The sequence below is a fragment of the Barbatula barbatula genome (genome assembly GCF_947034865.1).
Source record: "Barbatula barbatula genome assembly, chromosome: 6".
NCBI lineage: Eukaryota > Metazoa > Chordata > Actinopteri > Cypriniformes > Nemacheilidae > Barbatula > Barbatula barbatula.
Window position 1 is genome coordinate 11,964,934 of NC_136765.1, and position 26,523 is coordinate 11,991,456.

At 41.1% G+C, this 26,523-nt stretch overlaps 1 protein-coding gene across 2 annotated transcripts; it reads left to right on the plus strand.

Moving 5' to 3' along the window:
• The first annotated feature begins 251 nt into the window (after positions 1 to 251).
• On the plus strand, positions 252 to 26,523 carry rps6ka5 (ribosomal protein S6 kinase, polypeptide 5). 2 transcript variants are annotated; one of them, XM_079459308.1, is made up of 17 exons: positions 252 to 533; positions 2,450 to 2,521; positions 2,613 to 2,831; positions 3,579 to 3,694; positions 4,259 to 4,360; positions 6,723 to 6,806; positions 7,047 to 7,150; positions 7,285 to 7,435; positions 7,620 to 7,781; positions 14,939 to 15,064; positions 16,538 to 16,671; positions 16,783 to 16,876; positions 18,939 to 19,109; positions 20,022 to 20,213; positions 21,731 to 21,890; positions 21,988 to 22,151; positions 22,435 to 26,523. In XM_079459308.1, exons 1-17 carry the CDS (start codon positions 464 to 466, stop codon positions 22,708 to 22,710), a joined length of 2,397 nt encoding a protein of 798 aa, XP_079315434.1. In that variant the 5' UTR covers positions 252 to 463; the 3' UTR covers positions 22,711 to 26,523. The 2 variants fall into 2 exon arrangements, 1 of the variants encoding a protein (XP_079315434.1); XR_013786841.1 differs by lacking the exons at positions 21,731 to 21,890; positions 21,988 to 22,151; positions 22,435 to 26,523 and having other exon boundaries at positions 18,939 to 19,234; positions 20,022 to 20,148.

The following is a 26,523-nucleotide window of genomic DNA, read 5'->3' on the forward strand; positions in this document are numbered from 1 at the left end:
AAGCAATAATAGTAATTGTTATTACTATGTACTTAACAGCAACACGCTCTATAATCAAACCGATGTAACAGTTTGCGTATCCATAACATAAATAAGTCACCAAAAGTAACTGTTTTGAGACTTATTCAACTCCATCGTTGTAACAATAAAGGGTTAAAGTAAAACTATACGTAGCAATAGACTGTGATTGACAGCCGAGGGGTCAAATAGAACGGCTGCATTTCTCCCACTAGCTTCAGTGGGCGTGTCTTAATGGTGTCGGCGTGTGTATGTCTAGTGCTGCTGTAGTACCGAGCGCCCTTCCATCGAGAATGCAGTTGTTGTCATGTACACTATTTTTCCATAGGTTGCTTTATAGCGACAACCACGCGTACGCGATCGCGCTGTGATTGACTCTGTTTAAGCGCTGTGCATTAGTGTCGTGCCGAGAGCGGAGAGGGTGCGCGCTCCGATCGCGCGATTAATGCCGTCTACGATGGAGGGCTCAGCGGGAGAAGGTGACCTGTTTACGGTGAAACACGAGCTCAGAAACGGTAAATGACATCCAGTGCTGGGTTTTCATTGAGAAACGTGTCCTGCACTTTGGTCGACTGAAAGCGTTTTCATTGTGGCATGACAGAAGGTGTAACGTTAGTTTGAACGATAGCGGGTTGGCTAGTGTAAGACGTGAAGAAGTGCTATTTGTACAGTACGGGGATATATCGACAATGTAAATCCCAAAATGATCCATTACCCCGGTATACCCCGGAATAAAAATGTTCATTACATTTCGTAATTCGCAACGCATTATAAACTAAGTTGCACTATTTAAATGCATGTTTTGTTACGACAGATATTAGACTAGACGTATTGACATTATGATGAAATGATTTGCGAAGTATTTAACAGCCTACTGCATTCATTATGTGTCAGTGTTGTAACGGGTTACTCATTCATCATGGAGTCCAAAGAAACCCAATTACTTAGAGCTAATTGAATCTCCAGGGCCCTCATGAACTGTCTCGATATACTAAATAAAGTAAACAGGTTGGAGATCCTCACTTGAATCTCTTCTGACATACAGTATCATCGAACCAATCCACAGTGGGTTGCGGTTATCGGTTTTTATGCTTTAAATGCAAGTTCACCGGGAAAATATGCTGTTTTTCTACTTACCCTCGGGTCATCCAAGATGAAGGTGACACCGTTTCTGCAGTAGAACAGTAAAGATCTTACGCTTGGGATACATTAAGGTGTTATAAAGCAAAACCACTGGTATGTGCAGGACATTATTCACAACATTATTAGCACTGCATCAGTAATCCTTTAATATTGGGTTTCAGGTAGATAATGATTCGTGGTAAAGAAATTGGACTGATTAATTGACATTGTGAGGTTACGAATTCAATTCACATTTATGTGTATAGTGCTTTTTACTATGCACTTCGTTTCATAGTTTGCATGTTTCTATGTTACCGGAATTGTCTTATTTTAGGGGTGACATCAACAACTGTGAGTCAAGTTTACAATTATAGTATTTTACAATTAGCAAATGAATGTGCATTTTAATGCAATTATTAAAACGGAGAGTATATTCTGTATATACAGTCATACATTGTGCACATCTCATTTACGGTCATAAAATTATATTGGCAAACGGCCACCTTGTTTCTCTAGATCAGTGGTACTTAAGTGGTGAGTCACAAAGCATTACTAGGTCAATGGTGAATGTAAATATAACAGTGCAACTAGTTTCCTCTTCTTTTGAGACAGTGTAATCCAGATATTAGATTCTTTAATGAACTACTAGATAAATGGGAATGGTCAATAAATTCTTAATGTCCTGGGTGGGCCAATCCGATCCTGGGTGGAGGCAAAGTTGAGGCCAGGAAGCCTATTAATAAACACTTCACGCGCCTCCCGTGAGTGGCTGTAAAGGATATTGTGCAATTTTGACTCCTTCATTCTTTACCCACACCTGAAACGTTCAGCTTGATATCCAATCAGAGGATGTGGTAACAAGTTGTCCCTTCCAAATCAGATACTTTGCAAAGAAAAAGATATCAGAGGGACATGCTGTGCAGTTCTGAATAAGATGCAATGCTACTGTTATGCAGTGAGAGGGGATAACAGCAGGAGTGTGTTCACCTCACTGGGCACGCTCATTGGCATCAGTGACCTCACTTCAGGCAACATGTGATAAACAACCGTAGCTTGACCTGTACATGCTCATTCATCATTGCTTCAGATTTTGCCTGGGCCTGTTTATACGTAAACTACATTCTGTACTTACTGACTAAATAGATGCTCATTTAAGAATTTGTCACTTTCTATATAATATTTCATTTTGCTGATGTCACCTAAGTTGATTCAGTATAAGATTTATACTTATTTATAAGATAAGAAGCAAAGAACGTGATTTCTCAGCCTTGTAACCTATTCTGATACATGTGTTTGAAACTTTCCTCAGCCAATCTGACGGGTCATGTTGAGCGTGTTGGCATTGAAAACTTTGAGCTGTTGAAAGTTCTGGGAACCGGAGGTCAGTGATATTTCAAAAAGCTAAACTCTATGTTCTTTTCTTATCTTTGGTTCTACTCCAATAAAAAAAATGATCATTCTCTTCTGGGCAGCGTACGGCAAGGTGTTCTTGGTACGCAAGGTGAGCGGGCATGATTCAGGTAAACTGTATGCCATGAAAGTGCTGAAAAAGGCCACTATCGTGCAGAAGGCAAAGACGGCAGAGCACACGCGCACAGAGCGACAGGTCCTCGAGCATATCAGGCAGTCTCCTTTCCTTGTTACACTTCACTATGCCTTCCAGACGGACACCAAACTGCATCTCATTTTAGGTATCTCTCTCGCTCTCTGCCTCTCTTATGCATTGAAAAAATTTAAATGGTACTTTTCCTTCTGCATTCGATAGCATGCAATCTGTGCAGCTTGAATGTTTTGAGCATGTATGCCAAGAAATGCATCTAGTACATGAAATCTTGTTAAAATAAATATGTAGTTTTTTTGAAATCCACTTATATATTCATATTGGATATAGGTATTTTATATTATATTAATTTACTGAATTAAATGTACTGTATGTAATTAATGACAACACTTTTTTTTAGTCCTAAATTATTTATTTTTGTCAACGTTTATATATATATATATTAAGTTCATTTGCAGAAACAGATAACTCAAAAGTCATGTTTTGTGTTGTGCATTCCAAGTAATATCAATGAAACCACAGTTGGGTTGTTTTGATGATGCAATAGTGACTTAAATCAAATGGACTTTACTAACACAATAAAAGCGCGATAATAGCAGGTAACATGTGTTTTTGCAAATAATTCCCTGGTAAGTGTATAGGGAGCGTTGAACGCTGCATAGAGACCCCTAGAATCCTATCGTGTCTTACGTGTTATTATAATGAAAAGCTGAAGTCTATATGCCACTACAGGAAGCAATGGTTTTTGTGGTAGGGCTTGGTCTCGATCGTGTCAACATCAGCATTAAAACAAGATTTCACAATAACTGCAAAACACTAGGTGTTTGTGAAATATTAAATCTAATAACTGTTTTGTTTTAAAACTCTTCAATTGCAGACTATGTGAACGGAGGTGAGCTCTTCACACACTTGGTCCAGAGGGTTCACTTCAAAGAACAAGAGGTTACATTGTACAGTGGCGAGATTGTACTAGCGCTGGAGCACTTGCACAAGGTGAAATTGCTGTAAAAATTGCATGCTCATTTGCACTCTTATCTCCTCATTTATTTCGCAGTACAGCAGCTCATTCAAGAGAACGGCCAAAGTAGTTTCTTCCTAATCTCACTTCTTTTCTTTCCTGCCTACTCAAATCAATTCCTCTCAGCTAGCCAGGGCTGGCCGAGCATGACTACAGCGCTCGAACATTTCTCGAAGGCTTTGTTTACAGAAAAGGGAAGAGAATGGTTTTTAATGCATGCTTGTTCTGTAATAACAGAGCCAAGGGAGTTGCCCAGGGGCCAGCGCTCGCTTGTAAAAAGGACCTTGACAGTGAGCTTTACATTGTTTTGGTTCTGTCTCCATTTTTTACCATGATCTATTATGTTGTCATGTATTATTTATTAAAGCGACTTTACATTTGCCAGGTGAATGCTTGCATTTTATAAGCTCAGATAAGCTGACGAACAAATCATTTTGGTAAACACAGAAGAGCAGATGGTATTTAATGACATGAAATTGTTGAGATACTTCGTACCGCATCTAAAGATAGAAGCTACTTCGTTCTTGTTTATTTTTCAGCTGGGAATCGTCTACAGAGATCTGAAACTTGAGAACATACTTCTGGATTCAAATGGTCATATCGTGCTGACGGATTTTGGCCTTAGTAAGGAATTTCACGAGGTGAGTTACAGTACATATTTATCTGCTTCCAGAATACAGCCAAACATTTTGGATTGCAGCCGGTCCCCTCTAAGATTTCCTGTGGAATCATGCTGAGTTTGTTGTTTGTATACAGTGGGCACAAAATCAGAGCAATGTTCCCTACAAGCATTTCTGACGGTGGTCCAAGAGAGGAAAAAAGTCAGGGCGAAAAGCATATTTAAAAATGGGTGGAAATCCGGAAGAGATGTCTTGAACATGAATGAGCAGCGCTTTAACTAGGCAATTCCATCGATTCTTAGTTTGCAACTGAACTGGGAAATATTGTACAGAAATGTGCAGGGCTGATTAATTCAGAAGACAAGAATAACACAACAATATTGAAATATTCAGTTCGCAGCAGCACTACACAGAATTGCAAAAAATCTGTGATGTTTTCTTTAAATCGTCATTATTTTCCAAAAAGCGTGTGTATGAATTCTATGCTTTCTTACGTTAAAGTTAGGAAAAAGCACATTGCAGTTTGCCAGCTGTTAGGGCTAAACGTAATAAATGGTTAAAATGCGTAAAAGACATCTGAAATACTTGCCTGATCAGGATGGTAAAACAATATTGTTGAGTTGGTGAGGTTAGTAAAATTTTGGTCTGCAAAATATATTTAAATGATCAAAACAACACAAATGTGCACATCGCTGTGGTTTGCAATTTTGATACTTCAAAAGTCGAACCAGACTGCAACCTGGCATGCAGATGTTAGTGCCTGTGTGTGTGCTTGAGTTGAATTTTCTTTTATCGTTATGTTTTATTACCTTTGAATGAGCTATTTCTATCTACGTTCACGGCGTGTCCCCTTGCATGGAGTTGGCCATGTTGTTTCTACAGTAGCCCTAAAAGGACAAACTGCTGTACAGGGCGCGGTTCATAAATATGTAATCTCCTTCGGCAAAGAAGCGAAAACACGATGACATCTTAGTCCTGTGTCAGCCGCCATAGTGCTTCAAAAGGGAGGGGTGGCGTGAGCCGTTGGTTGCAATTCACAACCTCACCACTAGATCCTGCTATATTTTGTACAATTAAGATTGAATTGGTTTACGTTATTGCGTAATAAGAAATAAAATAGACTAATAAAGAAATGAAATGTGGTGGATTGGATGGTTTCGTTTTCTTTGTTATGAACAACACATTATACACTGCAGGGGTCAGCAAATGGGGCATTTCTGCTCAGGTGTCTGAAGGTTCTGACCAATAGAATAAGTTGAAATGAAATGGAATGTTGGGTTGGTGACATTCTAGTTTGAAAACTACTTGCACGTGATGAAAGCCATAAAACTGTTATTAGAATTATAGGTCAAGAGAGTTTTACGTATTTTATAGCTTTGTGCTGTTAAAGAATACCAAAATACCTCCTTTCTTAGCTGACAAAATGATTGCTGAGAGCAACCAGACTTCCTTCACATGCAGGTTCTGGCGTGTCCTGCCAGGGATGTACCGTTTGACTTGTTTCAATAGTTCACAATGTACCTCTAACCCTCCCATATGTAATTACAGCCATGGCTGTTTTCCAAAGCTTTAACTGTTTATCGTGCATGTATGTTCTTTGTTCTGAAGGCTTGAATTATATTAACTCTCTTGTTTCTTTGTTAACAACGCATTTAAGCCAGAATTACTTTTACAAGTGTGGTTCGAAAACAGGCCTATAAAACTTTATAGCGTGCACATAAACCGAAACATAAAGCAAATAAATTAATCTAACAGAAATGTGCAGATTATGAGATGCAATAAATAAATGCAAATGATAAATTAACATAGAAACTTCATATAAAAGCCATGTGTGCCTGCAGCAATGGTAAGCATGTAAAATACTTGTAAGATATTGCAGAAGACTGTTCCAGATGTTTTTATCTCATTTATTCCATAAATATGCTGCATAATTTCAAAAAGCAGTTTTGCCCAATTTATACAGCACAGATGGTACGTTTAGTTTTAGCCACAATAGAGTCTAAGTGCAGCGATTAATCATTCTAGTATGAAGAATCGAGATTCTAAGTTTATTTTATTTAGTTTTATATTTAACAGTTTAAAGTTTGTTGCAATAGTATGGTTACTAGGGGACATTGTAAAATCCAGAGCCTAAGAAATCCGATAAATTAATTTACATGACACATAAATGCAATTATACTACATTTTCATTATATGTTATAAAAATTTCATTTTGTGTTTACGCACAGTTAATTTCTCTCACTTTTCTCTAAGGTTAACCTTGTTAATGCAATATTTGGGTAACTATAAAGGCACCGTGACTACAGTGGGTGTAAAAAGTTGTCATGATGCAAAACAACAAGATCACAGCCATTTTCTGAACTGTTGTTCTGTATTTTATTAGGTAGAAAGGACTTATTCCATCTGTGGCACTATTGAGTACATGGCCCCTGAGATCGTAGCTGGTGGAGAGTCGGGACATGACAAGGTAAATTAAAGACCTCTCTCACTTCTGCACAGTTTTCATATTGTTCATGTGAGTTGTGATATCAAAATCGTTCTCTGTTTGAACGGCCTGATATTTGGCCAAACCAAGCTAGACAATTGATAAATCTGTTTGGAAACAGAAAGAAGTCCAAATGTGACATAAAAGTCCAAAATATATGTGCGTACATTGTAATTATGTATTTAAATATAATCTTCATGTGGAATCTATGTCTTCTTGCAGGCAGTGGACTGGTGGAGCATGGGGGTCCTGATGTATGAGCTGTTGACCGGAGGGTCTCCGTTCACTGTGGATGGCAATGAGAACTCTCATTCTGACATTGCAGAGTAAAGAGCTGCTGTTTCTCTCTCTCTCACACACACTCAGTGATCCGTGTTTCCATTGTGAGACAATTTGCATAATACTGTTCACAGATTTCACTCTAAAGCAGTATTCTGCACTTTTTATTTGGTCCTAACAGGAGAATTATGAAAAAGGATCCTCCATTCCCTAAAGACATTTGGCCCCTGGCCAAAGACATCCTCCAGCGACTTCTTATTAAAGACCCAAAGAAGAGACTGGGCTCCGGGCCCTCAGGGGCCCAAAATGTGAAAAGCCATCCATTTTACCAGGTATGAGAACCATGAATAATATAATTTCACTCAAAATTGCCTTAATCTCATCTCAGAAGAGCGTATTTGTTCCCCTTGTCGTGTCTTTTAGAGTTTATCTTCTCTAATAGCTTGTCAAAGCCTATTCAGGTACATTAAGGCTTTGAGTGACAAGCAGCAAAAATGTTTCCTTCTGTTGAGTTAGAAAATGAACTGGGAGGATTTAGCTGCCAAGAAGGTTCCAGCTCCATTCAAGCCTGTCATTCGCGACGCGCTGGACGTGAGCAACTTTGCAGGGGAGTTCACAGAGATGGACCCAACATACTCCCCGGCTGCCCTTCCAAACAACTGTGACCGCATTTTCCAGGTGAGATTCTATACGTACAAATGTTTCATTCACGAGTTCACCTGCGCAGATAACAGTGATGTTGATAGGGATAATAAAGCAAGAGCTTGGTTATGAAGGTTATGCGTATTTGGCGTGCTGTCCGGGAAGCGGGCTCCGAGCTCGCCAGATCTATACGAACCCGAAACACTACACCTTGGTCAGGGTGAGTGCGCCGAGCTCGGAACCGGTTTGAGCCCAGAGCACACCCCCCGGGGCTCTTGCAAGAAAAATGAGTTTGGGAGAGGAGCCGGGGTGGAGGAGGGATGCTTAATCTTTGGAGATCGAGCAGGTAAGATGGTTTCTCTATTTATGAGCGAGCTCGCTATGGCTGATTGTGTATGTGCGGTGATTGCTGATTGTTGACCAGCCAGCTGATTATATGCTACGGCTCCTCCCGAACTTTGTTAATTAAACATAATTTCACGAGTTCACCTGTGCAGATAACAGTGATGTTGATAGGGATAATAAAGCAAGAGCTTGGTTATGAAGGTTATGTGTATTTTGCGTGCTGTCTGGGAAGCGGGCTCCGAGCTCGCCGGATCTATCCGAACCCGAAACACTACACCTTGGTCAGGGTGAGTGCTCCGAGCTCGGAACCGGTTTGAGCCCAGAGCACATCCCCATAAAGCAAGAAGTGGGACAGCCGCCGGAGTACGCATACCCCCCCAAACGCGGTGCTGAACAGTATGGAGGCGTGGACTGCGTTCGGGTAAGGACAAGAGGATGATGGCTCCTTAGGAGGTGTGGTTTGTGATGAGGCAAGAATGGGGCAGGGGTTCCTCCAAGGATGGTTGAGACTGATATGGAGTGAGGATGCCTGCTGGAGTGCTGAGAAGTTGGAACCCATGAGCGGCTGGAAGTAGGCTTAGTGCCCGTAGAGGTTGTAAAAATAGGAATTCGGAAACTATCTAAAATGAACACATCTTCGTGGGAGTCCCTGGGATGAGGACTGATACTGGGAGGAGGCTACTGAAGGAGGGAACCAGCCGAAACCTGCTGCGACGCTGGCTTCGACGTCTTAGTTGGAAGCACTGGCCTCTGCGGAGGCGATCGCTGCTGTTACGCTGGCATCGTCGTCTTAGTTGATAGCACTGGCCTTTGCGGATGCGATCGCTGCTGCGACGTCTTAGTTGGAAGCACTGGCCTCTGCGGAGGCGATCGCTGCTGCGACGCTGGCTTTGACGCCTTAGTTGGAAGCACTGGCCTCTGCGGAGGCGATCGCTGCTGCGACGCTGGCTTCGATGGAAGCTCTGGCTTCTTTGGGTGCTTCTTGTCGCGGCGCTTGCTTCCATGCTTGAATGGAAGAGCCTTTCCCCGGCTCAGGCTGTTGCTATGCTGGCTTCTATACTTGGGATAGAAGCACTGGCCTCTGCTGAGGAGGTCGCTGCTGCGATGTTGGCTTCTGCTGAAGAGTCTGCTGTGTCGGAGCCCCTGACATGGGCGATGGCCCCTGCAGGTGGGGTCTGAATCCCTGGTGATTGCTGAGGCGGTTGCAGTGGCAGTGAGATCTCCCGCTAGGGAGATGAAGGCTGAAGTGGTGGAGGTTCGAGCCCAAGTGGGTGAAGCATGGATTCTTAAGATGATTCGGGAAATGAGGGTTCGATGGGCTTCCCTGATGATTGAGAGATCTGACCTGATGTAGCTCTTGAAAGCTTCCGATTGTCCAGCGCCCTAGTGCTTGGATTTGAGACTGCGATAGGCCTTTTTGGGCGGCTGTAGTTGCTGCGCCTCTGCGGAAGGAGTGGAAAAGTGGTCTGCGGAAATGCCAGACAGGAGCAATACGTCTTTGAGGTGTTTTTGGAACCAGAAGCGTGTGGCTGGGCGGTTGGATTCGTCCACGAAGAGAGGGTCTGATGTGGTTTTGATCTGAGATTTCCTGAAGTGAAGGTAGGCTAGAAGGGTCTGATAAGGCTGAATCGGTGACTGGAGGTTGAAAATGTAGATGAAATGTCCCCTCCTGGTTTGGTCCGTCTTGCTTTGTTTAATTGAGAATGAGATCGTCTCTGAATCGAGTACTGATAGGTCCGATAACGTTGGATGGATTACGGGGTTGAAGATGGACGTGGTGGAAATTTCCGAACATCTTAGAAAGCCGAAAAAGGCTAGGATAAACATGGTGGCGAGTGTTCGATCGACGTGCTTGGAGTGATATCCTTTATGGAGGGTGGAAATGCATCTGGTCAGTATATCCAGGGTTATAGGTTGCCTGGCGTCTGGGCGAGCAGGCTGGGTTCTTTGAATGCCCTTGATGAGCATATATGTTTGGGAGCTGGCTATGGCTGCGGATGGAGAGTTGAATATGAGCTTGTGGAAGAACTGGACTCCACTCATGTAACCTTTAATTGAGCTAGCTTGGAGGTTTTTTGACGAGTTTAGGAAGGAGATGAAGGAGGTGATGGAGAGTACAGAAAATGTGGGAAAGGGAATGTTGAACGCGTGGTGAAACGACTTGAAGCTTTTCCATGCAGTGAGATAAGATTGGAGGGTCCTAAGGGAGACGGCTTGGATGATGGAGTTTCGAGATGCATCGAGGAGGGTTTTTAGTGGGTGGTTTACCGGAATATCAGCTCCGAATAGGGAGGTATCGGTGTTGGCAAGGGGTCTGCTTCGGGCGCCAGCTGCCTGAATTTCTGGAAAGCGAAACGAGAAAGGGCATCAGCAATCTGATTTTTTGATCCGGGAATGTGTTTGGCAGTTAGAATGAACTGGTCACAGGCTGAGATCCAGATGAGGCGTCTGAGGAACGGCATTAAAGCGGTGGAGTGAGAGTGGCCTTTGTTAATGCAATGAACCGTGGCCTCGTTATCACAATGTACCATTATACTGGAAGCCGACCACTCTTTCCCCCATAGGGATGCTGCGACGACCAATGGATACAGCTCGAAAAGTGCAGAAGATGCTAAGGCCTGCGGAATCTCTAAGAGCTGGGGGGGCCAAGTGGATGCAAACCAACGACCTTGGTAAAAGCCTCTGAAACCTACGGAAGGGGCGGCGTCCGTGAACAGGTGAATATCGACGGGGTTAGGAATTTACGTGTTGCTACGCCGATGGGGCTGATGCGAAATACGGAAAATGGGGGAGCGTCGAAGGGGCCGATAATGAATTTTGCGTCAATCTCCTTTTTTAATAAGATAGTCCGTGAACTGAATGTCTGGGTGCGAAGACAACTCGAAAGCAACCCTGCCTGGTACATCTTCCTGAATTGAAGTTCCTGCATGCCTCCAAATTGCTGGGTTGCCCATGAGCTTGGTTGGCTGGGCGGTTTGGCAGGCGCGGAACAGAGGAAATGGATTTGGGAGACGAAACTGGGCGTGGGGGAAGAGAGGGAGTGACTAGGGGACATTCGACTGTGGAATGTGCTACTGAGCGACATACTACGGAAATATTACGAACGCCTAAGAAAACCCTGTTATGCAGCTCAGTGTTCAGTGCGCCCCAGTAGGGGCACTGGTTCCACTGAGCCACACGAATGGCACATTTGGTGGAGAAAAGTTTATGGTACGTGTAGAAATGCGCGCCCCTGTAGGAGAGAGCGAGCTCTGCCACGATGGCGAGGTAAACGCCCAGCTCGTGTCTCCTATGAGGGAACGCACTGCAGATCACGTCAGTGTAACGGCAAAAAGCAACGTTAAACTCGGGGAAAGACAGTGTGCAGGTATGGTTGGGTGACTGATTTTTAAATGTGAGCGATAGATCACTGTTAGTGATCTGCCGCTCGGTTGATGGTGGTGATAATGGTGAGAGGAGAAAATAAAGGTCTGTGTCCGCACCTGTCAAGATCTGCGATCTTATGTTCCCCGAAACTGGAGGCGGTTCCAAGGCTGGTGCGTTAACTGGCACTGGCATTGCTGTCGCCGTGGCCAATGAGAAGCTTGATCGAGTCTGCGGAAGAGAGAAAAGGGGGGGAATGGCAGCCGCCTGAGCAGCTAACAGAGTCATGCTCGCGCTCGCAGCGGCTACCAAGGTGGCTGGGAAATGGCTAATTACCGGCGCCTGCATCGCTAGCTGAGGCAGCCTTGCGCTAGTGGTCGACGGAGGCGCCGTGGGCCAAGAGCCAGGGGCAGGGAATGGGTGGTAAAGCACCGAAGCTGGCCAACGGTGAGAGGGACCGGTGGGTCCGTGGCGATACTTGCGCTTGCGGAAGCCCTGCTGTTCCGGCTTCCCCGCGGGCGGCCACGACTAGCTGCGTAGGTGGATTGCCCGGGCTGGGAATACGGAGAACCGCGAGCCGGGCTTGGCGGCGGACTCCTCCGTAAGGCCCTTCGGTGAGGCGGTATCCGCCAGGGAAGAGGCGTAGAGGCAGTAAAGCTCCGCCTTGGTCATCCGCCTGTCGAAGTGGACGTCCGCGTTTGACAGAGCCAGTCGTAAGCCCTGGACGGTCCATTTCTGAATGGCGGGGTTCGTGTTGTGAGCGAAGGTGTAGGAAGAAGCCGGGGAAGGAGGTGGACCTCTTTGGGCCAGGAGACGATGTGCCACCTCTGGATTTAGCCTTCCGAGGTGTAGAACGGCGGAGCTGGCGGCCTCGAGATGAAGCCGGGGAATCGCTTGATGTATCCGATCCTGAGCTGGACTGATGAGCGCTCGGCGGCGCTGAAAGATTGTCGTTGATGACGGGGGTCTCAGACATAGCGTTGATGCTTAATCTTAGGAGATCGAGCAGGTAAGATGGTTTCTCTATTTTTGAGCGAGCTCGCTATGGCTGATTGTGTATGTGCGGCGATTGCTGATTGTGGACTAGCCGGCTGAATATATGCTACGGCTCCTCCCGAACTTTGTTAATTAAACATCATTTAAAGCTGCAATATGCAAATTTCTGGTATAAAAAAACAGAAGTAATTTAAGCAAGAACATAAACAATCAATCAATCACAATGGTATGTTTATAATAATAATAATTTATCATTTTCGCTGTCTCGCGGGAAATGTCAGTTGTTGGCAAAAGTTACAGAATGCGGCTTTAGGCAGTCATTTAAATATTAATATATAATTAACATGAACAAAACTAAAATAAAAATGCAGACATGCCTTCCGGCCAGCCCATTTTCCCTGTGCATGTTAAGGGCTTGATGTATATACAGTATTTGAGAAAAATGGTAAAAAGGACAAAGTACAATATATCAGAAAATTAGTTTTTTAATATGTAAATGTATATTTATAATCTAAAATGTCTATTCATAAAATAAAAATGCAATGCGCACAGAACTAAAGCATATATTCACAAAACTAAATTTTTTTTCCCTTTTTTTAAGCTAAACATTTTTCCACAGCTGAGCTTCAGTTTACCTTCTTACGAACTACATGCTATTTTAAATACGTTATCAATAAAAATGTCTGAAAAAAGGAGAGATATTTTTCAAAGCTAGACATAAATTTTTATATATACGGTATGTATAACAAAATCAACATCAGTATTTCTCTGTAATGCATGCACGGTTTCTTTAGTAGGCAGTGATGACCAAAGTTTTTCCAGTTGAAGCTGGAGTCAAAACACATTAGTAGTTAATGGCCTAGATGATTTTACGTTCACGAGTGGACATTTGACGTTGGGTTAGGAGGTATAAGTGTTCGGTTAACCCTCCGTTATTAGTAAGCAGGAAGTATCGAGGTGGATGTGGGCAATTTAGCCTCTTCTAATGATCACTTACGCGATGTGAGCCCGGCTGTCTCTGTTGGCATTCAGATGAATTAGAGAGCTGTTTTGAGATGTAATTATGGTGATATGGAGATGGATTCAAGCATCAGATGTGAATGACTATTTTTGATGCCGCTTGATCCATAACGTTGCCTATATCATGATGCCAGCTGAAACGGGAGGCTGAGAAAGAGATGCTGTTTATGATTGCCTTCTGAATCCTTCAGTCTGGCAGATCAATGCCGCCATTAAACGGCTCTGTCGTGGAATAAAAGGTCGACGTCTGCGAGAACAACCATGTCTGGCTCAATTACTCCTTCAACCTTTGATTACCAACTTCATCTTGGCTTTTCTGAGCGTTCGCCTTTCATGTGCACTGGAATTTTGATCCTTCGTAATTCTCGAGCGGTACAATTGCGGAGACGTCTGCGTTGATGATAACTTTCGAATCGCTAACCCCCACCGTCGCCCTCTGCCACACAGACACATATAAACTCAGCCACCCCCTCAAACTCCTCACAAACTGAAATTAAGCTGCATTAGAGGACTGCGATCATTTGAAAAGCAGGGCAATCAAATACCTTGGCTTAGCAATTAAAAGCATTTCAACCATTCATCTTCTCATCCTTCCGTCCAGCCGGCCACTCCTCCGGCCGTGCGGCGCACACAGCTGCAGTCTGGCCGTGTAAGTGGGGCATGGGCTGTCGGAGGCTTTATTTAGATGGGACTAGGCTAACCGGTGCACATGATGTAGTCTTTGCAAACAATGTCATTGGAGTTCCTCGGCATGAGCGAAATGAAGAGATTAAAAAGGCAGTAGGCTGAGTTCAGCATTACCTTCTTTGATAGCATGTACTAAAGTCATTAAAGTCCGTTCTCTAGGTATTATTTAGGGCTTATATAAAATATTCATTATTTAATTAAATAAGATAATGGAAATTATAACATTTTATAGTTGTTGTGTGTAACTGTTCAGTTGGTACACGCGAATATCACTTGTAGTGGAATATATATGTGTGCATCTATACACAGGCCTAATGTAAAAATGCTCGCTCATTTGGCTGCTGTCCTTTTGAAACCTTGTACCTCCATATTTTGTGATTTTATGTTTGCCATAAATTATTATTGTTAGTCACCCTTAGTGTGTGTCAGTGGGTTTTTGCAAATATTTAACTAATAAAAAGTAAAAAAAAACAATATTTCATCATGTAAAAGAATAAAGTGTATTTATTTTTCTTGAAAAACAGCGAATTTAGACAGCCGTGGTTTCGAAAGAACCTCAAAACTGCATAAAAATGCAGAGTGAATAGAAATGAATGCAAATGCGCAATAATTCTATAATAAAACTGTACAGAATAGAAAGAGACAATAATGCTTAAAGATTCTTTGCATACTTATTCCTTTATTCAGTATATTATTATATTCAGAAAGCTTTAGAATTTCTCTGCGTTAGTTCCCTCTTCACCTTACTGCAAGAGTGTGTTTATAGAGGTTTTTATCTACAGGGCTATTCCTTTATGGCCCCCTCCATCCTGTTTAAGAGGAATGCGGTGATGGATGACCCCGCTCAGCTGTGTGGAGGGTCAGAAAGGCCGGGCTCTGCTGCTGTTGCCCGTAGCGCTATGATGAAGGTCAGTTTTTATATTCCTGCCTTGTGAAAAGAATATTTCAACATGCTATGAAATACACAGTAAAATATTGCCTGGATGTTGCAGCGTTTAACAGTATTTTCAGTAACATTTTGTAATCAAATGATTATATCGAGCTCCCTGTGAAATGTTATATTGTAAAAAAAACGACAACATTGTTGAATGTTTTTATGCTTTAGTTTTGTTTTAAGTCACTTTTATGGTGATTAGTGTTTCTTTTGGCTGGGAATTATCTCCCAGCCAGTGTCATAGTGTGACTGAATATTGGTTGCAATTTTACATCGAAAATGGTGAAAGCGTGATAACTGATGCCTTACACCTAATCATAACTTGCAATCTACGTATGTAACCAAAACATTATTTTTGTTTTTCCTAAGCTTTGTTGAAAGTGGTATTGTGGGGGAAGTGGTTGGTTTCTCTGGCGTAATTTTATTATGACTGTCAGCCAAGCACGCACAGACATCAACCATTAATACACAAATATACTGCTGCATAATTTATTCATAACACAATGCATGCTGGGAAAGCAAGCGACAATGTAGAGCCATGGACATCACACGAATACAGTAAATGTAATAGATTACTGTAATACAGGCCTTACAAATTCCCATTTCCAACATCAGGGCAATAATTGAGAAGTTTTAATGGACAAATCTGCCTGAAAGAGAATGTGTGTCTATATTGTCTTAATGCACAGCGAATGTTTTGAGTGGCCAAAGACTTTTCACAGATCACAGATGGAGAATTGCAGAAATTAGTTGAATTTCGAATTGCAGAATTTAGTTGAATTTCAGTGTCAGAAAAATAAAAATAAATAAGAACTGCACCTCCATCACCACAAGTTGTTTGGGACACTGTTCAAGAAACAAATGTTCTGCTCATGCAAAAATAAACTCCACCATATTAATCTGCCATTCTGGAACTTCAAGCAGGACTGACTGGGGTCTATGGCCGTATGAAATGAAAAATAGTTTTTCGGCAGCAATAACACAAGATAAAACAGTTAAATATACCACCAGATCTTCATTGTTGTGGACCTACTTTTATACCAGATGTTCTGGACATCATGATCGGATACATGGTATCATGTATTATATAAAATACCAACAGAAATAAAAATCAAAACCTGACTTGCTCTTTTAGAAATAATATAATGGGTCGTGGTTAGACCTTCCATCAGCACATTGGTTCAAAACAAACATCCAAAATGGGTCACTGAACCCAAAATCAAGATCCTGCCGTAGCCATCCCAGTTCCCTGATCTGAACACTATAGAAAATGAGCGGGATGAACTGAAGAAGAGGGAGCACCAACATTTGAAGGATCTGGAGAAATTCTTTATGGAGGAATGGACTCGGATTACTTTTTAGCAAAAAAATGTACATAGAGCCCTTTGGGTGCAAGAAATCTAAAATCTTTTATCCCGACCCCTGACGTTCTGCACACTGCCCACAGGACTCTCCGTTCTACATGAACTACGAGATGGACCTGAGGGAGAACGCACTGGGCGAGGGAAGCTTCTCAATCTGCAGAAAGTGTACCCACAAGAACACCGGACAGAACTACGCTGTGAAGATCGTCAGTAAAAGGTACAGTAACACCCAAGCAGCCTTCTACTAACAGAGTCAGGTGTATTCGTAGTTCAGTTGGATTACATAATATATGTCAAAGTGATTTGTAGTTCCCTTATTTTTCTGAAGGATGGAGGCACTGACACAAAAAGAGATCGCTGCTCTTAAACTGTGTGACGGACACCCTAACATAGTGAAGCTACATGAGATCTACCACGACCAGGTATGATCTCAAAGACTCTGCGTGTATGCTGCTTTGTCACACATTGACTGTATGAGGCTTCGATATGTACAAAGTCGTTGTAGGTTTCAAAGAACTGGGCTACCTTGAATAAGTCTGAACCCTTTTTGTTCTCGAACCTGCCCCAGATTTGACTTACTACTTTTTAACATATGTCATCTCTGTTCATTATGTATTAAATGCAGCATCAAAAAACTTTAAAACCAACTCTCAGGTCTGCTATCATTTAAGATGACATCCTTATGCATTTACTCTCTGATTCAATCTTTTATTGTTTTTTTTCTCCTCAACTGTGTGTGAGAATGAACTTCTTTCATAAAGTATTTAAAGAATAGGTTTTTATAATCAGGTAAGATAATTGTCACATCCATAACAGGACTGTCACATCAATAACGGTCCATATTCTTAATAAATGGGCACATAAAAATACAAATATACTATTTTATGTTTTGTAAAGAGCTATCTCTTCTCCATTTGTTACGTCTTAAAACTTCTGTTTGCGCATTTTAATTCACATAAATCCTGCAAAGTACGTTGTCTTTTAAAAACTCTTTTTTGTCACATCCATAACACATCTTTTAAAATAGAAAACTCACTCGTAAGGCTTATAGAATATAGATAATCGTGCGCGCTCGCCGACGTTTAACGCCTTGTGGCTAAACAAAGGACGCCAATGTGAGTGCGCAAAACGCCAGGCAGAGCAGCGCTACCTTGTATACCGGGGTATTTCTGTTTTTCATTGAGATAATCTAATTTCAGGGAGTGAATTTACACGTTCACTCGGCTTATCGCCAGTGAAAATTGCTTGGGTATGAAGGTCGAATAACGTCTCGAAAAAGACGTGTGCGATTATCATCCCGGTGCGGACAAGCATTTTCTGATGTCTGGACTCTATCATCAGGGGTTTAGTAAAACATAGACAAATGATTCAATATATTGGTAATAAATACATTCTTTGAGAATTTATATTTTGACTGAAAATGTCACATCCATTTCCCTGAAATCGCCCATTTCTTTATTTTGACCATTGGTATTTTGTTATGCAAATATTTAAGCCCACCCTACAGTATTTTGAAGCATATTTAAATGCATTGCAATTTCCTTTTCCTGTTGTCTTTATGTACAGTAGATTTCTTTTATTTATGGCACTGTTGCTGGGGAATTATTAGGTCTTTAGGCACGCAGTGTGTGTGTGTATGTGTGTGTGTTTATGTCTGGGTTTGTGCCCGACAGCTTGATCCTCTGTCCTATTCATTAGTTTGATAAGCCATAGTCAGTTGGGCTGCTCTTCAGACCTGAAAAAGCATGTATGTGTGTGTGTGTGTGCGTGTGTGTGTGTGTGTGTGTGTGTGCACACTTAGCAATTGAAGGTTATCAACCCCCACCTTCTCAGTGCCATGCCCCAGATGAAAAGCAGAGCTGCCCTACCAGGTCAGGGTCTTTGTTCCTCTTTACCAGGGATAATGAGAGATATTAGCTTGCTCTTTTTCATTTCTATTTCTCTTTCGTGCACATACACACACTTGCACACTCATACGCTCTTTTCTTGTCTCAGCCCGCCTACATACACCATACAAACACTTATTCTGCCGTTCACTTATTCACACTTATTCAAAGTATAATGAGACCAGAGCCCATTAATGAAATCATCTTAAATCCTAACCTTTGCCAAAAGATACTGCGAGCCCGTCTTGAGGTCAAAAGCGGCATTTTCTGTCTGTCATTAAATGCACATATGTGCCAGGAGAGAGGGCTTTGCACTTCCCTTCGGCTTTGTTTAGTTGTATACTTCCATGGGGTTACTTTTACACATTACATTACATATCTAATATTATTTAGAGATTCTGCTGCATTTATCTGACAGATCGATAGAGGAAAGTGTTGGGAAATGATTCCAAGTGAAACGAGTTATAGATGTGATGCGTCAGACTCGAACCTGACTCACCCGCGGGCTCACCAAGCCTTGAGTTCTCAGAGCACGTTTGTCAACATGCTGGAGCTCCTGAATACAAATGGTGGTTTATTTATGTGTGTGTTTCTGTAGCTGCACACATATCTGGTCCTGGAACTGCTGCGAGGTGGAGAGCTGCTGGAGAGGATCAGGAGGAAGCAGCACTTCAGCGAGACGGAGGCCAGCCGCATCATGCGCAGACTGGTGTCTGCCGTTAGCCACATGCATGACGTGGGCGTGGTGCACAGGGATCTCAAACCAGAGGTACAGGAATGTCTGCCACAACAACTGTCATTCAATTCGATATGACACAGCACTCTGGACTCTGGGCCCCAGTGTACTAGTTTGGACAAAACCTGTTTTCAAGATGGAACACAGCGATTATATTGGTTTGTTCAAGTGTTGAAAACAAGAATAGTTTATCCAAAAATGTAAATGATCTCATAACGTACTCTGACGCATCCTAGATCTGTATCTGTCTTCTTTTTTTTTCATCTTACTATTTCTAAAAAGCACATACATAAAAGTCAGTACAGTCTTAAAATAAGGTTGTATTTGTTAACACTAGTTACTAAAGTTAACCCCTTGGCATTCCTAAGGTTGAATCGTATTTGTACCACGGAGGAACAGTGGAATGCCATGTCATGTTCATTTCAACATTTACTTTTTTTTATCAAACTTTAACATTAGCTAATGAGCCATGGACTAACATGAACAATTTTACTGACGTTAACTAACATTAACAAAGATAAATGCTGAAAACTCTTATGAAAGGATTGTGAAAGAAAATGATATTTTAAGCATATTTAGTGATAAGCTAATTGAAAACGAGCAGAAATTACAAATATGGCGACACATTGTTAACTGTGAATCTACAAGACATGCAAGAACCAGTAAAGTTATCAGTGTCACATATAAGTTGACATGACAGCATTTAATATAAAATTTTATAGTTGTGTTAAACTAAAGATCATCTGGGATGGCATAAACGTAAATATAAATTATGAGCTTTTTTATCCGTTTTTGGGTGAACTATTCCATTTTATACAGTATATATTTAAATTAGTAAACAATTATATTATAATTATATTACTATAATAAATAAAATGAAGTACAATTTTCTGGCAAACTCCTTTAGTGTTCTGATTTTCAAATTTCTTTCTATTCTACATCTAGAACTTGCTCTTTACTGATGACACAGAGAATTCAGAAATAAAAATTATTGACTTTGGCTTCGCGCGGCTCAAACCCCCCGACAATCAGCTCCTGAAGACCCCCTGCTTTACGCTTCAGTATGCCGCCCCTGAGATCCTCAACTACGATGGTTACGATGAGTCGTGTGACCTCTGGAGTTTAGGAGTTATTTTGGTAAGACGTGTTGACAATGATGGTGATAATGCTGGTGTTGATATGTACAGTGATGGTATAAAGAAGAGTTTTAGCAAAGATAATAAAGTTACATTCAATTGGGGAAATGCAACAATCAATTATAACAAACATCGATGGCATATGCGGCCGACAAATGTGACCTCCGGAGGACCCAGCCTTTGACATGAAACCCAGCTCCAGAATCATTGGGTGCAGTGGTTTTATTGGGAATAAAACACGGCTACTGACCACCAATCAGAATCTAGGATATGAACTAACCGTTTATAATACTGAATAAAATATAGATGCTTTACCCATGAAAGGTACAGCGCTGGACAAAACTATTAAGTCCATTCTGTTCCTGACGTTAATGAAAATAAACAAGCTATCCAGCTCCATTGCCCAAAAACCTTTGCGGCTGCCCTAAACAACAGTTCATCAGGACTTCGGTGAGAAGAAGAGAAGCGTTACAGACACAGAGCCTGGGGCAGATCTCCGGTTATTTTTGTGTGGTTGTTTCTGCCTCACTCTATATTGGGGAGCTGGACCTGGCTGAGGCCTCCTGGGGGGAGAGCAAAGAAGTGCAGCTAACAGGCTTAAACGTGATGATAACTGACAGGCTGTGAGCTGAAAGGCCCTGGAGCTCCACATGGCAATGTAAGAGACCACAGAGAGAAGAGAGACAGGAACTAGAGAGCTTTTGAGCCACTGTGCACATTTTCTCTATTCCACTTTCTTTCACTGTGAGGAAAAATATTAAAAAGAAGCACTTTAAAAGCTCACTTACATGAAGGTTTTCTTAAGTGTGGTTGCCAGGTCATTTAATATTTGATGGTTTATTTAGGTAAAATATAACCCCAAGGTGTTATATTTATTAATGCTGCATTAATGTACTAAATTTTTATTTATATTTGGTAAAAATGTATTCAAACTGTTTTAAAAACAATAAAAGTAGATCAAAGTGTCAAGATTCAAGATATTTTTAGTTTAATAAAATTAAAGCTTTGAAAACATTTCTGTTTACTAAAATCAAATCAAATATTGGCCTAAATGTTTTGAAAAACAAAAAATTGTAAAAATCCTCAGAAGTAAACAGATATAAGTTTAAAGCACAAAATTTCTATTATGAATCAAAAAAATAAACAAAAGCAATATTAAAAATAAACAATAATAAAATGACAAAAGCATATAACAAAATGGCTAAACATTTAACTAAAATTAACACAAAGATCTAAAAATATAGGGTCTTTTAAAATATTAATAAAACTATAATAATTACTTTTATCTGTTGCATTTATTATACATTTTTATTGATTATTTTATATTTGAAATCTTTGGTTGTTTCCTTTATTACTTTTTATAATTTACGCAATGTCTTTTGCAGTTCGCTGTTAATGTATAAAATTAGCTTTAGCCCATAGACACATAAATGTGTCTCAGATGTTATTTTAGTAAAAGCATCGTTCTGCCACGTGGCTGCATGTTTTAATGTTCTCTATTGTGCTGTTTTGTTGCAGTACACCATGCTGTCCGGCCAGGTCCCCTTTCAGTGTCAGGAGAAGAGTCTAACACACACCAGTGCAGAGGAGATCATGAGAAAGATTAAAAAGGGAGACTTCTCTTTCGAAGGTGAAGCCTGGCGGAACGTCTCCAGTCAGGCAAAGGATCTGATACAAGGTGGGACTGAAACAGTTGAAGATGCATTTCCCATCTTGTGGTGGAATACTTTTACAAGATCTCCAATGTGTTTGTGTGTGGCCCACGTATTTTACAGAGCTGCTGACAGTGGATCCTAACAAGAGAATCAAAATGTGTGGCCTGCGTTACAATGCCTGGCTGCAAGACGACAGTCAGCTCTCCTCCAACCCTCTTATGACCCCTGACATCCTGGGCTCATCTACCGCCTCGGTGCACACCTGTGTCAAAGCCACCTTCAATGTAAGAGAGGGAAGATTCTTTACGAAACCTGACAAGAACAATTTTTGGGGCTATTTTAACCCAAAATGTTATTGTTTTGTATTAAGAAAGAAGATTTGAAGGCCTTTTTTAAACCATTAAGATTTGCATTGCAAGAACATTTTAGTACAGTATATGTTTTTTTTTTATAACTTTTTATTTTAAAAACGAAGTAGTATTTTTTTTATTGTAATACTCCATTGAGAAAATGGTAAAAAATAGCATTATATCGTTTTTTTGTGTGATACTGTTATCTATTCCCCAGGCCTTCAATAAGTGTAAGCGGGAGGGTTTCAGACTCCAGACGGTGGACAAGGCGCCTCTTGCCAAACGCCGTAAGATGAAGAAGACCAGCACAAGCACAGAGACCCGCAGCAGCTCCAGCGAAAGCACACACTCCTCCTCTTCCTCACAGTCTCAGGACAAGACGACGCCGGGAGGAAAGACGGCCATCATTCCACAGTCCTCTGTGAGCACACCTCTCACTCTGGGCCCTGATGACGAAAATGAACCCCGAACTGCCTTCACCTTCACAGAGTGAGCCTGTCTGACAGAGGTACTTCTCCCAGCATCCCTTTTTGTCTCCATGCTCTGGCCCGTTAAAAAGTGGCACCGACTCTGTTGCTAGCAATAGATGCACGTTATGAGCGCTGAAGATGTGGCTGGAGTAAACTTCGCTCTGAAGGCCACAGGACTGCTAACAAGGAGGTCAGCTTCTCCAACGATCAGACAAACCAGGGACTGTGCTTCTGGGAAAATAGTAGGAAATACAACAAAGAAAGGAATATGTATGCTTAAATCATTTTATTTAGGAGGAGATTTATCATTTATATGGAATTTTTATGTATTTGGTTTTGAAGAATATAACAGTACGATGGGCTCCACTTGGTGGCGTTTGACTCGCATATCTAACTTCTATCTTTGACTTTTTCCCGAAGTAGCAACAGTTGGATAAAAGCGTCAGTCTGACCATTTCGTTTGTTAAACCGTTAACACTTTGTTTCCCTGGCAAGATGGAAAAAAACTATAGTTTGTTTCATATTTACACAATGTTTGAGTTTTCAGCGATACAATATTTTCCTCAGGTTAATTTATGTTTTAGGCTTAACTCACTTTTAAAGAGTTGAGGTCAAAGCCACTTGTTAAATGAGGGAACGTCAACAGAGCGTCTAACATTGTCTTTCGGCATGTTCGGCTAGACATGTTGCCTTGGCCTTGACTCTGAGATAAACTTAAGGCTGAGCACAGAACTAAACATCTGCCTGACACGCTAACGTACCTTTTTGCAAGACCTTTAAATGACTTCAAGCAGCATTTAAGCGTAATATCAAAGCAGACTTCCTGTTTTATGATGTCTGTGGTTTCCTGTGTGTTGGACCGTGTTGTTTTTCTGGTCCCGTGTCGATGACTGATGTGGTCAAGCTTGCGGTTTTAAAAACGACACGCTTGCATGTTTTTCCCGTTTGCGTCCTCCGTTTCACAAGCGTCAAGGTTTTGTGACACTGAGGTAATTATGCGGTTATCTGCGTTTGTGTGTTTACTTGATATTACTAGACCACCGTCTCAGTGGCTTTCGCAGTTTAAAGGGAACCGTTGTATATTCAGCCTAAATAAACCGTCTGTTTTATTTAGCGTAATGCTATAAGGGTTCACTGGATAGCATTCGCATCAAGGACCACAAAAAAACGGCACTCAACCTCAACATTGCTATGCAAACATTGTCATTTTCTTATTATATGTTTCCATTCATATCATTACAGAACCTTATGCATTACAATATACTGATGCAAATCAGGGCATCCGTGCAAGTACAACTGCCATCGATAAGCCTGCATTCCGACCCCAAGAGGAGGAATCACATCCGCGCGCTTTTAAATGGTGTAGGACCTGGTCAAACACGCATAAACTGGTGCTCGTGCCCACTCGAACCCGGGCAAAGGACAAGAGCAATAAGAATAGCAGGAGCTCGGCTCACTTCTCTGCGTTCGGCTTCCTCCCCATCGCTGTCCTCCTTCAAGCTCCCTCATTACTCCATCTATTGTTTGGGTTTATTAATAGAAGCGGAGATGGAGGAGGGAGGCAGAAAGTCCTACATTGAACTCTCCTCTGGGAGGGAAGCATTATTACATGATTTACCGTTCGTCCTTGAAGAGTTTGTCTCATTGTTTCCCCGGGTCGCATAGCTATTAAAGAGACGTTGGAACACGGAGCTGGTTTTACAGTCTGATGAAGAGATGTCTCTTTATTTCTCTTGTAAGCTTTTATAAGATTAAAGGACAGCCATGTGGGTTTCTACTAATTCCGTTTACTGTTTATAGAAGTGGAGCGAGCATGTCGTAAGCGTCCGGACCCTTAAACCCAACCTTTGATCTGAGCACTTAATTTTTCTTGCTCTGTTTTAAATGCTTTTCAATTTTCTTGTTTGGTTTTTGAAAAGGAACAGAGGGACCCTGCTCGCACGTATCTGTGATAGCAGTGGGTGCGGACAACTTATCTGCTTGCAGAGATGACGTGGTTAGACTTTTAAGCCCCACCTTGTTTTTTATGGGGTTCAAATATGTAAAGATGAGGTTTGGCAGAGATGTAAAATTGTGGAGTTTTTTACTGCGGAGAATCTAGTTGATGTTTGAAATGTAAAGTTTTATATTTGAGATTTCAGACTAAATAGATTTAGGGAAATATTAAAATGCAACTTTTTTTCTATAAAATTGTAAGACGTACTTGACATATATTTCACTCCAAAACTGAAAGAAACAAATCTGGATTTTAAAAATAGATTCTGTTTGATTTTTGACACTGTCATGATTATTAAGCACAAAACCCTTTTTTCATTTTTCTTAATGGTTTTGTAAGTGTCATAAACAGGCTTTAGCAGTTAAAATAGTTGAACAGGTCCACATTTAGAATAGATTATATAATTTTATAGATTATATTATATATTATAACTTGAACACAGATGCTACACACTGTCTTTCTGTTTAAAGGAGACTGTTCTCCGCTGCTTAGGACGTCACCGAAGTCTCATCAGTGTGAAGTTTCATTTCAGTTTACCAAAGTCATACTTTGTAGCAGCAAAGCTTCATGCAAAAAAAAGAGACTTTTACAACAAACGCCAAGCTTCAATTTTCTTTGTTGTAGAGACTTCGGCCTTGTGAGATGTTTGTTAAAAAAAAGTGAAGGTCAATAACATTGGGCTTCCTTCTTCCGGCATTTACTGCTGTTTAAACACATTTCTGTTTTTGCACTGCATGTAATTCTGTATGTTACAGTGGTTATAAAACAAGCATCCGGTCTAAAGACTAGCACAAACCCACCTGGTTATTTACATTTTCCGTCTTTATCACTGTGACCTCTGTTTAAGTTATGACACAGATGGACAGAATAGAAATGGACTTTGTGTCATGCAACACAAGCATTCCTACTGTGTGAGATTGTGGGGTTGACAGTTTAGCTGCCAATGACTTGGTTTATGAGAAATCTTTATCTTTCAGATGTTTCAGAAATATCTAAGATTGAAACTAGGAAATTCCTACTTTTTCTGTCCAGCTGTTGAAACACAAGCTGGTTTAAATTGTAAAGGGAAATTTCCATTAATGGCATTCGAGAATTTTCAATCTCAGTGTACAATTAAGAACTGCCACCAAGGGGCGCTGTTTACACATATTTAGGCAGCCTGTTTGCGTTGATCGTCAATTTACCCAGACATACTTGAATATGGGATGTATGTAACAGTCTTTACAGTCTACTAGTCCTCACTGTGCACTTGATGTTTAACATGAAACATTTTGATGCCAGATTTCAACCTGGGATCCGAATGGCTTACACTTGCATATGTTTAGTTATCTAGCTGGGCTAGAGTTATTCTCGCATTAATTTATTTAAACTGAATTATTATTATTAAGGTATAATGCCTAAAGCACCGAAATAACATTATATTTATAGAATTTTTAAAGCTACTCCGTAAGCGCTACGCCATTTATCTGCCACACAGTGACACTGAACCTGTTTATTTGTTTTTCAAATGATATTCTATTGAAGTAAGAGGACAAAATATTTACAAGGGTTTTCTTATTTTCAAAGATGGAAAATATGTGGTTACATCAGACCTTTGTATGATTTGGAGTGTCTTGCATGAGTGTTGTCTTTGCGGAGTTAAATCAGCTCTGTGTGATGTCAGCCAGTGCCCTCCTGTTATTAACTAGTCTTGTTAGCAGCTATTTACCTGTTTGTTTTGTGATTCAAAATATGTTTGAGGTGGGTATTAAAAAAATTAAGGGCTTCAAAGTTTGAATACATATCTTATTGAACAAGAGTTATATAATTTTAATTGTCACAAATGGAATAAAACGTAGAC

What these genes read in the sequence shown, in the direction of transcription:
- rps6ka5 (XM_079459308.1), top strand. Translation starts at nt 464, where the DNA reads ATGCCGTCTACGATGGAGGGCTCAGCGGGAGAAGGTGACCTGTTTACG. An exon ending in GAGAGTCGGGACATGACAAG is followed by an intron (nt 6,807 to 7,046) that starts GTAAATTAAAGA and finishes GTCTTCTTGCAG; the next exon opens with GCAGTGGACTGGTGGAGCAT. An exon ending in TCTCATTCTGACATTGCAGA is followed by an intron (nt 7,151 to 7,284) that starts GTAAAGAGCTGC and finishes TGGTCCTAACAG; the next exon opens with GAGAATTATGAAAAAGGATC.